General features: G+C 52.1%; 1 protein-coding gene across 10 annotated transcripts in view; it reads right to left on the bottom strand.

The window, feature by feature from the left end:
- The window catches only part of PLEKHG4B (pleckstrin homology and RhoGEF domain containing G4B), a 93,809-nt gene extending 79,373 nt beyond the window's left edge, over positions 1 to 14,436 (bottom strand). For all 10 annotated transcript variants that reach the window (XR_012413537.1, XM_045393443.2, XM_065546026.1 and 7 more), the window contains exon 1: positions 14,324 to 14,436. Coding sequence is in view for 9 of the 10 variants with exons in the window: in XM_045393443.2 (XP_045249378.2) it covers positions 14,324 to 14,368 (45 nt within the window). In the remaining variant the exon portion in view is untranslated. The remainder of the gene's footprint in view (positions 1 to 14,323) is intronic.
- Between the last annotated feature and the right edge of the window lie 545 nt (positions 14,437 to 14,981).

Genomic DNA, 14,981 nt, shown 5'->3' with positions numbered 1-14,981 from the left:
ATTACACGTACAGCTTCTCAGATCTCAAAGGGAAAAACGCATTCTTGTTCCTCCAAGGGTCTGCTGGCTTTGCTGCTAGCAGCACTGCTGAATGAAACCAGAACAAACCAACTTCCAACGAAAAGCGAATTCCCCTTTGTCTGAGGCCAGCTGCTTTGCCAGGTCTGTCGGGATCCTGTCTTTAAACAGCACATCTGGCCTCCCCAAACCATTGCCGTGCTTGTTTCCAAAAGAGAAATAACTAATTCTGGATGATACCATTGACAGGATGACTGAAACTAATTTTTCTAAATTGTAGATCTGACAGCAGATTCCACCTAAGTCATCAACATGGTTTCTTTCGAACACCTTCAGATTCCATTTAGCAATATAAATAGGAGTAGACACAAAGGTGGTAAGTGGAGGTATGCCATGCATTTGCATGACTGGATTTGAAATTTCACCTAACATGCTTCCAAAGCAGCCTCTGGGCAGGGCCCCCAGTCACAGCTGGGAATCCACAGCCGCGACGGGAATTAGCCTTATGGAGAAGTCTTCAGGACAGGAGCACGAGAACCCGGGACAGCCCTCACCCACTGCGCAGTGTTCCTCCACCTTCAGGACAGGAGCACGAGAACCCGGGACAGCCCTCACCCACTGCGCAGTGTTCCTCCACCTTCAGGACACGAGAACCCGGGACAGCCCTCACCCACTGCGCAGTGTTCCTCCACCTTCAGGACACGACACGAGAACCCGGGACAGCCCTCACCCACTGCGCAGTGTTCCTCCACCTTCAGGACAGGAGCACGAGAACCCAGGACAGCCCTCACCCGCTGCGCAGTGTTCCTCCACCTTCAGGACACGAGAACCCAGGATGACCCTCACCCACTGCGCAGTGTTCCTCCACCTTCAGGACACGACACGAGAACCCGGGACAGCCCTCACCCACTGCGCAGTGTTCCTCCACCTTCAGGACACGAGAACCCGGGACAGCCCTCACCCACTGCGCAGTGCTCCTCCACCTTCAGGACACGACACGAGAACCCGGGACAGCCCTCACCCACTGCGCAGTGCTCCTCCACCTTCAGGACACGACACGAGAACCCGGGACAGCCCTCACCCACTGCGCAGTGTTCCTCCACCTTCAGGACACGAGAACCCGGGACAGCCGTCACCCACTGCACAGTGTTCCTCCACCTTCAGGACAGGAGAACCCGGGACAGCCCTCACCCACTGCGCAGTGTTCCTCCACCTTCAGGACACGACACGAGAACCCGGGACAGCCCTCACCCACTGCGCAGTGTTCCTCCACCTTCAGGACAGGAGCACGAGAACCCGGGACAGCCCTCACCCACTGCGCAGTGTTCCTCCACCTTCAGGACACGAGAACCCGGACAGCCCTCACCCACTGCGCAGTGTTCCTCCACCTTCAGGACAGGAGCACGAGAACCTGGGACAGCCCTCACCCACTGCGCAGTGTTCCTCCACCTTCAGGACAGGACACGAGAACCCGGGACAGCCCTCACCCACTGCGCAGTGTTCCTCCACCTTCAGGACACGACACGAGAACCCGGGACAGCCCTCACCCACTGCGCAGTGTTCCTCCACCTTCAGGACACGAGAACCCGGGACAGCCGTCACCCACTGCACAGTGTTCCTCCACCTTCAGGACAGGAGAACCCGGGACAGCCCTCACCCACTGCGCAGTGTTCCTCCACCTTCAGGACACGAGAACCCGGACAGCCCTCACCCACTGCGCAGTGTTCCTCCACCTTCAGGACAGGAGAACCCAGGATGACCCTCACCCACTGCGCAGTGTTCCTCCACCTTCAGGACACGACACGAGAACCCGGGACAGCCCTCACCCACTGCGCAGTGTTCCTCCACCTTCAGGACACGAGAACCCGGGACAGCCCTCACCCACTGCGCAGTGCTCCTCCACCTTCAGGACACGACACGAGAACCCGGGACAGCCCTCACCCACTGCGCAGTGTTCCTCCACCTTCAGGACACGAGAACCCGGGACAGCCCTCACCCACTGCGCAGTGCTCCTCCACCTTCAGGACACGAGAACCCGGGACAGCCGTCACCCACTGCGCAGTGTTCCTCCACCTTCAGGACACGACACGAGAACCCGGGACAGCCCTCACCCACTGCGCAGTGTTCCTCCACCTTCAGGACACGAGAACCCGGGACAGCCGTCACCCACTGCACAGTGTTCCTCCACCTTCAGGACAGGAGAACCCGGGACAGCCCTCACCCACTGCGCAGTGTTCCTCCACCTTCAGGACAGGAGCACGAGAACCCAGGACAGCCCTCACCCACTGCGCAGTGTTCCTCCACCTTCAGGACAGGAGAACCCGGACAGCCCTCACCCACTGCGCAGTGTTCCTCCACCTTCAGGACAGGAGCACGAGAACCTGGGACAGCCCTCACCCACTGCGCAGCGTTCCTCCACCTTCAGGACAGGACACGAGAACCCGGGACAGCCCTCACCCACTGCGCAGTGTTCCTCCACCTTCAGGACAGGACACGAGAACCCGGGACAGCCCTCACCCACTGCGCAGTGTTCCTCCACCTTCAGGACACGACACGAGAACCCGGGACAGCCCTCACCCACTGCGCAGTGTTCCTCCACCTTCAGGACAGGAGCACGAGAACCCAGGACAGCCCTCACCTACTGCGCAGTGTTCCTCCACCTTCAGGACACGAGAACCCAGGACGACCCTCACCCACTGCGCAGTGTTCCTCCACCTTCAGGACACGAGAACCCGGGACAGCCATCACCCACTGCACAGTGTTCCTCCACCTTCAGGACAGGAGAACCCGGGACAGCCCTCACCCACTGCGCAGTGTTCCTCCACCTTCAGGACAGGAGCACGAGAACCCGGGACAGCCCTCACCCACTGCGCAGTGTTCCTCCACCTTCAGGACAGGAGCACGAGAACCCGGGACAGCCCTCACCCACTGCGCAGTGTTCCTCCACCTTCAGGACAGGAGCACGAGAACCCGGGACAGCCCTCACCCACTGCGCAGTGTTCCTCCACCTTCAGGACACGACACGAGAACCCGGGACAGCCCTCACCCACTGCGCAGTGTTCCTCCACCTTCAGGACACGAGAACCCGGGACAGCCCTCACCCACTGCGCAGTGTTCCTCCACCTTCAGGACACGAGAACCCGGGACAGCCCTCACCCACTGCGCAGTGTTCCTCCACCTTCAGGACACGAGAACCCGGGACAGCCCTCACCCACTGCGCAGTGTTCCTCCACCTTCAGGACACGAGAACCCGGGACAGCCCTCACCCACTGCGCAGTGTTCCTCCACCTTCAGGACACGAGAACCCGGAACAGCCCTCACCCACTGCGCAGTGTTCCTCCACCTTCAGGACAGGAGAACCCAGGACAGCCCTCACCCGCTGTGCGGTGTTCCTCCACCTTCAGGACAGGAGAACCCAGGACAGCCCTCACCCGCTGCGCGGTGTTCCTCCACCGTGGAGGGAGCTGGCATCTTGTTCTGATTTGATTTTGTCTTACAGCAGGAAGGCTGTAATTTATAGTGTTAGTGAAAAACCACAGATATGATTTAAACTATGCATGATTCTTGTACTTTTCCTAAAGCATCTTTCACCTTTTAATCTGAGTCGAGCGGCACTGGTGGTTGAAATGCAGCTGGAAGGACGTCAAACAACTTACCAGAGTCTCTGCCTGAGGCTGGGCAGGGCTGCCATGGGGCCTTGCTCACCAGAAAAATGGATTATTCTCATAATTACTGTGTATACTGTACAGTGATTAATAGAGCCTTCTTCCTCTTTTCAAAATTGTGTAAAAAAATCAGGTTTATTATCTATTGAGATGAAGAAAATTATTTTAAAACCACTTTAAATCAGGTTACTGGTTGTCAACGTAATCAATATTGGAACATTTACACCCCTTTATAATGATTTTCTTCCTTGAAGGATCCCTATTTTAGAAATGTTTATTACGTGCTGGATACGGTGGATACTGCATGTTGACAGAGGGATTTTGTCGTCTTCTTTTAAGAGTGTTGAGTTTTTTCCGGCAATTAAATTACTGGCACATGCACATCTGTGAGTGAATCAGTGCTGGGACTGGGCTGAGGGCGTCCAGGAATCAGTGCCGGGACTGGGCTGAGGGTGTCCAGGAATCAGTGCTGGGACTGGGCTGAGGTTGTTTAGCAATCAGTGCTGGGACTGGGCTGAGGTTGTTTAGGAATCAGTGCTGGGACTGGGCTGAGGTTGTCCGGGAATCAGTGCTGGGACTGGGCTGAGGTTGTTTAGGAATCAGTGCCGGGACTGGGCTGAGGGTGTCCAGGAATCACCGACTGGACTGGGGTGAGGGTGTCCAGGAATCAGTGCTGGGACTGGGCTGAGGTTGTTTAGGAATCAGTGCTGGGACTGGGCTGAGGTTGTTTAGGAATCAGTGCTGGGACTGGGCTGAGGGTGTCCGGGAATCAGTGCTGGGACTGGGCTGAGGGTGTCCGGGAATCAGTGCCGGGACTGGGCTGAGGGTGTCCGGGAATCAGTGCTGGGACTGGGCTGAGGTTGTTTAGGAATCAGTGCTGGGACTGGGCTGAGGGTGTCCGGGAATCAGTGCTGGGACTGGGCTGAGGGTGTCCGGGAATCAGTGCCGGGACTGGGCTGAGGGTGTCCGGGAATCAGTGCTGGGACTGGGCTGAGGTTGTTTAGGAATCAGTGCTGGGACTGGGCTGAGGGTGTCCGGGAATCAGTGCCGGGACTGGGCTGAGGGTGTCCGGGAATCAGTGCCGGGACTGGGCTGAGGTTGTCTGGGAATCAGTGCCGGGACTGGGCTGAGGGTGTCCGGGAATCAGTGCTGGGACTGGGCTGAGGGTGTCCGGGAATCAGTGCTGGGACTGGGCTGAGGCTGTTTAGGAACTGGTGTTGGGACTAGGCTGTGGTTCAGTGAAATAAGCCAGGCACAGAAACAAACTTCACAAGTTCTCACTCATGTGGGAGCTAAAAATATGGATCTCATGGAGGTAGAGAGTAGACCAGTGGTTACCAGAAGCTGGGAAAGGAAAGGGGAACATGAAAGAAGTTAGTTAAGAGGTACAAAAATACAGTCAGATAGAAGGAATAAGTTCTAGTAGTCTATAACACAGTAAGCAAATTATAGTTAATAATTTGTTGTATAGATTACTGTATATAGCTAGAAGAGAATCACTGTGTTCCCAACACAAAAGAAAAATGTTTGAGGTGACGAATATCCCAACCACCCTGATTTGATCATAGCACTTTGTATACATGTATCAAAATATCACATGCACCCAAAAATATGTACAACTGTTACATATCAATTTTTAAGAAGGAACAGAAAAGGATCTGGCGGGAATTCTGCAAAGGAAATGGCCGTATATCCAGAGTTGAGGGTGGGACAATGTACACAGTTATGTACACAAGCAAGTTTCAGGGATATAAAGACAAACGCAGGGAAAACTGGGGAAACCACTGCGTGCGGTGTGTTCTCTGATCACTGCTGGGCTGAACCCCCTCTTCTCCCAGAGTGGGGGTTGCTAGACTCTCTCCTCAATTGCTTATTGTTTGAATCCAAGCAGAAAAAGAAAAAAAGTCCTGAGAAAAGTGTCAGCCCATGAACGAAGATGGGAAAGGAAAAATTAGAACAAAGCACTTGGGAAAACCCACTCACACGGCATTGAACTTCACAGGACGCGCCCGGTGGGAGCGACAGGACCTGGGCGGGAACATCTGACTTCACACACGGCAGGTGGTGTCGGTCCAACCCCAGGCACTGGCTGTAAGTTCACAAGGTTGAAGACAGACAATGCTGCAGCTATCCCAGGGCAAGGCTCCTGTTCTAGGCCAGGGAAGGATCGGGCCCAGGGAGAGAACAGAGTGGTAACTCTGCAATGGAGAGGTGCAAATTTCCTGATGCTTCACCTGGAGCCTCAGCCAGATGTGCTAGCAAGAAGACTCTACCAGATCTGCTCACCATAACCACCCGCTCCAAGACCTGAGGGTTACAAACAGCCAGCATCAGCCTCAGCAGAAAAAAGTCATGTGTCACACAGGTGTCAGCCCAGGCAGGGCCCCAAATCCGTGAGCACCCTAGGAGTCCCAAGGGGGCCCAAGCCATTGGTGGAGTATTAGTGCTAGTGTTAGTGTCGGTGCTGTCTGTATTAGTCTGTTCTCACACTGCTATAAAGAGATACTCGAGACTAGGTAATTTATAAAGAAAAGATGTTTAATTGGCTCAGCATTCTGCAGGCCATACAGGAGGCAAGGCAGCCTCTGCCTCTGGGGAGGCCTCAGGGAGCTCTGACTCATGGAGGAAGGCAAAGGGGAGCCCGTGTCTTACAGGCGGGAGCAGGGGCAAGAGAGACGGGGCAGGTGCCACACGTTTAATCCATTTGCCCCGAGAATACTCACCTGCAGCACTGGCAGTTGCAGTGTCTACCCTGAGATAACTTTGCCACCAAAATATCTTGCTTTTATTATTATTTTTACATTGCTCTAGTAGGTCAGCTTTGGAAACAAAAGATATCATTATGTTTATAGCATTCTGGTTTTAGTAGTGGTATTTCCATTTACAAAATATAGTCAAATCCTAAAAAAATGTAGCTTAATTATACTCATAACAGTAACAAAATGACAGAAACTGATGTGAGTTCTAGTATATGTCAGGGACTACTTGAGGGTTTTATATGGATTAACTTCACAACAGTCTTTCCCCTACAGACTTTTTTCCAGTTGGCTACATTTTGAAGTCTTACGCATTCGTTTTACTAACTTTTGCAGACTTTCTAGTAATTTTATATTTTGGCCTTTGGCACAAACTTGTTTCTCAAAGAGGTCATTTCTTATTTTAAAATTTACGTTCTTAAGATGTATTTTCATACAACATAATGAGATTTAAGAGCGGAGTCAAAAAGTTAGTTCTAAATCTTCCACGAAACACTAGTAAACCAAATCTAACAGCATGTTAAAAAGATTATTCACCGTGACCAAGTGGTAATTATTCCTGGAATGCAAGCGTTCTTCAACATAAGAAAACCAATCAATGTAATACACCACATTAACAGAACAAAGAAAAAAGCTCACACGATCATCTCAAGTGACACAGAACAGGCATTCTGACAAACTCCAACACACTTTCAAGATAACAGACCCAGAAAACCAAGAACAGAAAGAAACTTCCTCAATATGGTAAAAGGTATTTATGAAAAACCCACAGCTAATATCACACGCAAATGGTGAAAGACTAAAAGTTTTCCCCAAGATCAAGAACAAAATAGGGATGCCTGCTTTCTACACCTGTATTCAACATTGTCCTGAAAGTTCTAGTCAGAGTAATCAAACAAGAAAAAGAAACAGAAGGCATCCAAATTGGAAAGGAAGAAGTAAAACCATTTCTGTGTTCAGATGACATAATCCTTGATATAAAACATCCATAAAAAGCTAGATGGCTAATAAATAAATTCTGCCAAGTTGCAGGGTACAAGAACAACACACAAAAATTAGTTATGCTTCTATACACCAGCAATGAATACTTTGAAAAGGAAATTAAGAAAACGATTCCATTCACAATAGCATCTAAAAGAATTAAATACCTAGGAATAAATTTAAATATAAAGGTAAAAGACTTGCTTGCTGAAAACTACAAAACATTGCTGAAGAAATTAAAGAAAACACAAGTAAATGGAAGATATCATGTGTTCATGAATTGGGAGGCTTGACATGTAAGATGTCCAGACTACCTAAAGTGATCTACAAATTAGGTACAATCCCCATCAAAACTGCAATGGTCTTTTTTGCAGAAATGAAAAAGATGATCCTCAAATTCGTATAGAATTGCAAGGGCCTCAAAATTGCAATATATATGTACACACACACATATACACACACACATACACACACACATATACATATATATACATATATATACACATATACACATATTTTTTAAGACAGACTCTCGCACTGTCACCTGGGCTAGAGTGCAGTGGCGCGATCTTGGCTCACTGCAACCTCCGCCTCCCAGATTCAAGCAATTCTCCTGCCTCAGCCTCCAAGGTAGCTGGGATTACAGGTGCACAGCACCACACCCAGCTGATTTTTTGTATTTTTAGTAGAGACACGGTTTCACTATGTTGGCCAGGCTGGTCTCAAACTCCTGACCTCATGATCCACCCACCTCAGCCTTCCAAAGTGCTGGGATTACAAGCGTGAGACACCATACCCGGTCCCCCCAAAAATTTTTTTTGAAAAAAAAAAAGGAAGAACCAAGTTGGAATACTCAGACTACTTGATTTCAAAACTTATTATAAAGCTACAGCATTCGGCTGGTGGGGTGGCTCATGCCTGTAATCCCAGCATTTTGGGAGGCCAAGGTGGGTGGATCACGAGGTCAGGAGATCGAGACCATCCTGGTTAACACGGTGAAACCCCGTCTCTACTAAAAAATACAAAAAACTAGCCGGGTGAGGTGGCGGGCGCCTGAGGCTGAGGCAGGAGAATGGCGTAAACCCGGGGGGCGGAGCTTGTAGTGAGCTGAGATCCGGCCACTGCGCTCCAGCCCGGGCGACAGAGCAAGACTCAGTCTCAAAAAAAAAAAAAAAAGTCACTGAAAGCATGAGCAACAAAAGAAAATATAGACAAACTGAATAATAGAAAATGGGTCAAAAGATATATAGATACACTGAGATAATGGTTCAGATCTACCAGGATGGCTATAACGATAACGTAAAAAATATAAAAGAACAAGTGTTGGTGAGGATGTGGGGAAACTGCACCTGTGCAGTTGCTGGTGGGAATGGAAATGGTGCAGCTGCTGTGGGCACAGTCTGGTGGTTTGTCAAAAAGTTACACAGAACTATGATCGAATCTTGAAATTCCGCTCTCAGGTATATATGCAAGAGAAATGCAAATATATATACACACACACAACTTATAAACACATGTTCATAGCAGCACTATCCACAGAAGCCAAAAGAAAACGTCCAAACGTCCATCAACAGATGAATGGACAAGCTGTGGTCTATCCATTCAGCGGAGAGTCATACAGCCATGAAAAGATGTGAAATACTGATACATGCTGCAACAGATGAGGTTCACAAACATCATGCTAAGTGAAAGAAATCAGACACAAAAGCCTACATATTGTGCAATTCCGCTGATATGAAATGTCTGGAATAGATAAATCCATAGAGACAGAAGGCAGATGAGTTGCCTGGGGCTGCGGAGGACGGAATGTGGACAGACGGCTTGATAGGTAAGGGGTTTTTACTTTGGAATGATGAAAATGATCTGGGGCTAGAATGACAGGTAAGGGGTTTTTACTTTGGAATGAGGAAAATGATCTGGAGCTAGAATGACAGGTAAGGGGTTTTTACTTTGGAATGATGAAATTGATCTGGAGCTAGAATGACAGGTAAAGGGTTTTGACTTTGGAATGAGGAAAATGATCTGGATTCAGAAGGAGGTGGTGGTTGCCTAACATTGTGAATGTACTGACCTCCACTGAACTGTTTACTTCAAAATGGTTGATTTTACGTTATGTAAATTTCACTTTGCTAAATTCTTTTCAAGAAGTTAGTCCTAGTACCTTGTGGAAATTGTGCTAATTTTTTTTTCTCATTTGTTGGAACCGTTGCTCTCCCTGCATTTATTACTCCCACCCTAGCTGTAATCTTTCCCAAACAACCCCCTTCCCTATGCTTTTCTTCTCACATGCTGTCTTTTGGGGAGAGGGTATCTTTGTCTTGGAGGCTTTAGTGGTCACTGTGACTCTCTGGGTTGCTGCCATGGAATGCTCCAGCCTCCAGACACACGAATACCCATTCCTGTGTCCAATGTGGTCCTACAGGCTCCAAGGTGGTCTTCTTTTATCTTTCTCAACAATCCATAAAGAAAACTCAGGAACCCTGGAACTCAGTGGGGTTCATCGCCTAATAATTTGGGCACTTCTACAAAATACTTCTTTAAAATATTACGTGATTGTTTTGCTAAAATACTACATATTATAGTTGTAATTCCTATTTATTGGTGATATCTTTGACTATAAACAACATGAAAATAATTTCATTGAATATTTTTCCCTAAGACCTTTGACAAAAAATTGGAACTCATTCTTTTTTTCCTTATTTCTAGAAAAATCTCCCTCTCTCTCATGTCAGAATCATAGAATGATAGCTAACATTTATTGAGCAGTTCCTGTGCTCCACACACTGCTCTAAGCACACTGCAAAGCTATTACCACTCAACACTAAAGGTGATTAAGGTGAGGACCAGGGCCTTCCCCTCCTTTTCACTGGGGAAACCAAAAGTTGACCTGGGCCAGTGTGTGCACAGCCTGAATCCCAAAGCACTATAACACCACCACCCACACCAAACGTCCTATGTCTCATTCTATTATACCAAGAGTTAGGGACCACGAGCTTTCAGAAACTCATTCCAATCCCCGATGTCCCACTGAATGCACGGAAATATGCCACTGCCTAAAGGCAAGTGAGAACTTCAGCAAAAGTTTCCACCAAACTGTACCTCCTTTACTAGACCCCGAGGGAGTGAGGGCATCACCACCAGCAGACACTGAAGAGGTGGGTGGTCTCCTCCAATGGCCACTAGAGAGGTAGGTCATCCCCCTCCAGTCAACACCAAAGGGGTGGGTGGTCCTCTCCACTAGACACTGGAAAAGTGGGTCTTTCCCTCCACCAGACACCAAAGGGGAGGGTCATTTCTATTTTTGACCATCTCAGGAATGATGTTCAGGTGGGAAGCCTGCAAGGAGAGTCCCACAGGGCAGGCTCCGCCCATCTACATAGCAACCAAAGGTAAATTTGTCTTAGAATAAGGCTGAGAAGGGAGGGAATCCGGGCTTTACCAGAGAGGATGGACAGATTGCTGAGCACCACAGAAGCTGGGGAATGAAGCAACCGGCAATGCTCCCTGGGCACACGGGGTCTGGCACGAGACAGGGAACAGTGACGTCGGCTCCGACCATCGTACGCAGACCCTCCTCAGGGCCAGAGAGGCTTTGGGCTGACGATGCAGGCAGGGTGCCCGGAAAGCCCTCTCAAGGTGAGGCGTACCAGAGTTGAGGGGCACAGGGTGGATGTGGGCAGGCTTAGCTTCTCCAGGGGAGGCGTATTCTTGTTACCTGGCTGACTGCAGCGACTCCAGTGCAGAACCCACATCCACGCTGTGTCAGCCTCAGAAACCTAAGCAGTTTTAACATGTCAAAGAAATTCACCACAAAGTATCTCTTTCGCACAGTGTGATTTTCTGTCAGGGAAAATTTTGTAAGATCAATCTAAAATAATTCAAAAGCTTTGTCTTTGAGAATCTGGGCCCAGGTGTGAACTGCGGCCCAGAAAAGTGTCCCAGATATCACGACACAGGCAGCTTTCAATTCAGGAACACTGTGTTAAAGGACGGTAAAGTAAGTGAAGAGTGCAACTGTTTCCTTGTAAACAGCTTGTGTACATCTCTTTTCAAGTTTGACTCTAGGGTACTCGGAGAGGTAGGTGGGGCACAGATGATTCCTGCAAACAATGAACAGACTGAAGCTCAGAGAGGCTGAGCTACTGGCCCAAAGGACAACAGCTCATGGAGGGTGGATATGCTGGTTTCCAAGATCCCAAGCCTGTTCTTTGGACACAAGGTTGGGGTCTGAAGCCTGTTACCCACTTCACATACACCTACCCCCAGGGCCCCCCATATGGTAAAGGGAGACGGTGGGTGCTTTCTGCTCACCAGAGTCCAGACTCCCAGGCCCAGGACCAACACTTTCAGGACAGAACCTGCCACCTCTCAACCCCCTCCACCTGCCACCCACTCATCCCAGCCTACTCCTCTTCACTCTCCCCCTGCCCAGAAGCATGTTGGGTTCTCAGGTCAGACAAAGTCTGAGGCTCCGTCTTCAACAGCATGCTGGAAGAAGGGAGCCCCTCACCACACACGTGGCACCTGTGGTCTTGGCTGGACCCAACAGCACTGGCCTGTCCATAGGGAGCAGCGGCTGTGCCAGGTGTGGGGGCACCCAGGTGGGGAACAGAACTGCTGCCCCAGGGCACAGAAGCACTGATGCTGTGTCAGCCAGGAGAGGCACCAACATTTCAGGCACCTTGAGGGGGGAAGGAGAACCAGGGCCTTGAGTTTGGCTCAAACCTAGCTTTGCTGCTTCTCGGCAGGGAGACGCCAGGCAGGTGTTGAAGCCTCAGTTTCCACCGTCTACAGAATGAGTAGCCCCACCTTGGAGGTCTGGGGTGAGGGTTAGGAGGCTCTAGATGGCCTGACTTTTGTTCAAACGCAAAGAGAGAACAAACTCATTCTGTTTGTAAGGAGGGAGGCAGAGGTGTCTGAGCTGGACTCAAATGATTTCTCACAAAAATCTCTGAGATCTGGGGATCTGGGGCCTCCTGTGTTTGGCTGGATGATACAACCTCTGAACACAGGTCTCAGAGAGCCTTGGGGCAAATTACTTCCTCAGCTCAGCATTTTTTGGATACTTTACAAGTAATGAATTTCTGTGAGACCACCGGCCGGCCTGAGAGCTAGTCAGTGCCACAGAGCCCACAAAGGCGATTTCAGACTAGACCCACCCACCAGAAAGGCCAGCAGCGCCCCTCTACCAGGCTAAAAGATGAGGGGCCTCTGGCTAACACAGGGGACCTGACGCCCTGGCCTCCTGGCTGGCTGCGAGGTCAGAACCTGTGTGCTCCCAGCCCAGGCCACACCTGCATTTGCACACCAGATGCCACACAGTGAAATAAAAACCTGGTGTCTCCTCAGAAACAGAAGTCTGAACTCACTTCTCGGTGGGGGTCACCAAGCACTGCTGCCCAGTTGGTTGTGATCCCATAGGGAATGGAAATGCTGAATATCTCACTGAATCTCGGAAACGTCGGCCTCCTAAAAAAGATCTCTGAAGTTCCCCCTGACCCACAGAGCCTGGAATTTTGTGAATTCGAGGCAGGCTCAGGGAAATTGAAAGCTAAAACTCACCTTTGTCCACATTACATGAAGATTTACAGTAAATCTCTTCGGAAGGCTGAGAAACCTACCTTCCCAGGAATCCTGATTCAGGACCCACCCGCTGCCTAAGGCTCAGGCAAAAGTATCCATTATGCCCCGTTTCAATGACATTTAACTTAATTTTTTAATTATAGGTTTTAATTCTTAATTAGACATCTAGACATACCAACTAAACTTTTTAGGCAAAAGTGCTGTTGAGTAACAGAAGTAGAGTGTAATTACCACACCTCAACCACTCTTTAGTTTCACACGGAACAGGGAAAGGCAAACCCAACGTACTTTTTGCAACTCACACGAAAACCTGAAAACAGCTTTATCACTCTTTCCCCAAACCTGAAATAATTGTCTTGTTTCACTAGGAAACGTTTCTTACTTAAATCAACTGGCATTCCAACACAAAAGTCAATCTTGGTATTTTTAAGTAAAAATTCTCTTTGTTCCGGCCACCACAGGTCACTGCTCTGTCCCACCGGTCTGAACTGAAGAGTAACTTCGCAACTCTCAGTTTTGGCGACGAGATTTCACAGACTCCCCTCCCCCGGCTCCCCTTCGGGCACCCAGAGGGCGAATCTGTCCTGAAAGCCTCTTTCTCCTCCGAGTATTCCTGAGGCTACGAGGAAAAGGGCACCTGAAGCAGTTCCCTCCCGCTCCTGCAGCAGCCGCAGGACCCCCAGGCTGGACGTTCGCGCCCCCACGCCGGGCCCCCACCCGCCCTCACCCCCATCCCCGCCCGCCCCGCCAGCGCCCCCTCTCAGCCCGGGGCCCCCTCTCACCCCGGCGCCCCCTCTCACCCCGGGGCCCCCTCTCACCCCGGGGCCCCCTCTCACCCCGGCCCCCCCTCTCACCCCGGGGCCCCCTCTCACCCCGGGGCCCCCTCTCACCCCGGACCCCCTCTCACCCCGGGGCCCCCTCTCACCCCGGGGCCCCCTCTCACCCCGGCCCCCCCTCTCACCCCGGGGCCCCCTCTCACCCCGGCCCCCCCTCTCACCCCGGGGCCCCCTCTCACCCCGGCCCCCCCTCTCACCCCGGGGCCCCCTCTCACCCCGGCCCCCCCTCTCACCCCGGGGCCCCCTCTCACCCCGGCCCCCCCTCTCACCCCGGGGCCCCCTCTCACCCCGGGGCCCCCTCTCACCCCGGACCCCCTCTCACCCCGGGGCCCCCTCTCACCCCGGCCCCCCCTCTCACCCCGGGGCCCCCTCTCACCCCGGGGCCCCCTCTCACCCCGGGGCCCCCTCTCACCCCGGGGCCCCCTCTCACCCCGGCGCCCCCTCTTACCCCGGGGCCCCCTCATACCCCGGGGCCCCCTCTTACCCCGGCGCCCGGGCCGCCCCCGCCGTCGGCTGCGCTGAGACCCATCCCGGCCCCGAGTCCCCCGAACTGACTCCGCCGAGGCCGCCGCGCGCTGGGCCGGCGCCGCCTTCGCCGCGCGCGTTCCCGGGACCCCGCCCGATCCGGGGCAGAAAGAGGCGGGGCCGGGGTCTCCCCGAGGAGGCTCCGAGGGTCCGGCCTGGGCGGGGCGTCTCCTGGGACCCGGCTGTGCGGCTCCCGCCTGGCCCCGGACGCGCCCACCTGGGCAGCTCCTCCCCGAGCGCGGGCGGCCGCGGCTTCTGCTTTTGTTCTCTCGGAGCCCGGAGCTCGGGACCTGCCATTTTGTGGCTGCCGCCCGCGCCCCCGGACGGGCCCCTGGTTTCCATAACGTGGACGCACAAATCCGAATGTTCCAGGGCAGAGGATCTGACCCCTGAGTTCTGCCAGTGTACGCGGACGGGACCCGATTTCCCCTGGTCTAGGCCGAAAGGCGCCGGATTTCTGCAGGTGTGGACGGCCCAGACCCTCCCCTCCGTCCAGGGGCCGCCCCGCGCCTGGCCTGGAGCATGGAGGGCTTTAGCTGGGGCCCCGAATTCCGCCACCCCCCCACTCAGGGCGCCTCGGGTGTCTGGCGCTCTGGAACGTGCTTTCCCCAAAGGTG

Source organism: Macaca fascicularis, chromosome 6 (genome assembly GCF_037993035.2).
Source record: "Macaca fascicularis isolate 582-1 chromosome 6, T2T-MFA8v1.1".
Taxonomy (NCBI): Eukaryota; Metazoa; Chordata; class Mammalia; order Primates; family Cercopithecidae; genus Macaca; species Macaca fascicularis.
This window is presented reverse-complemented; position numbering and strand designations above follow the sequence as displayed.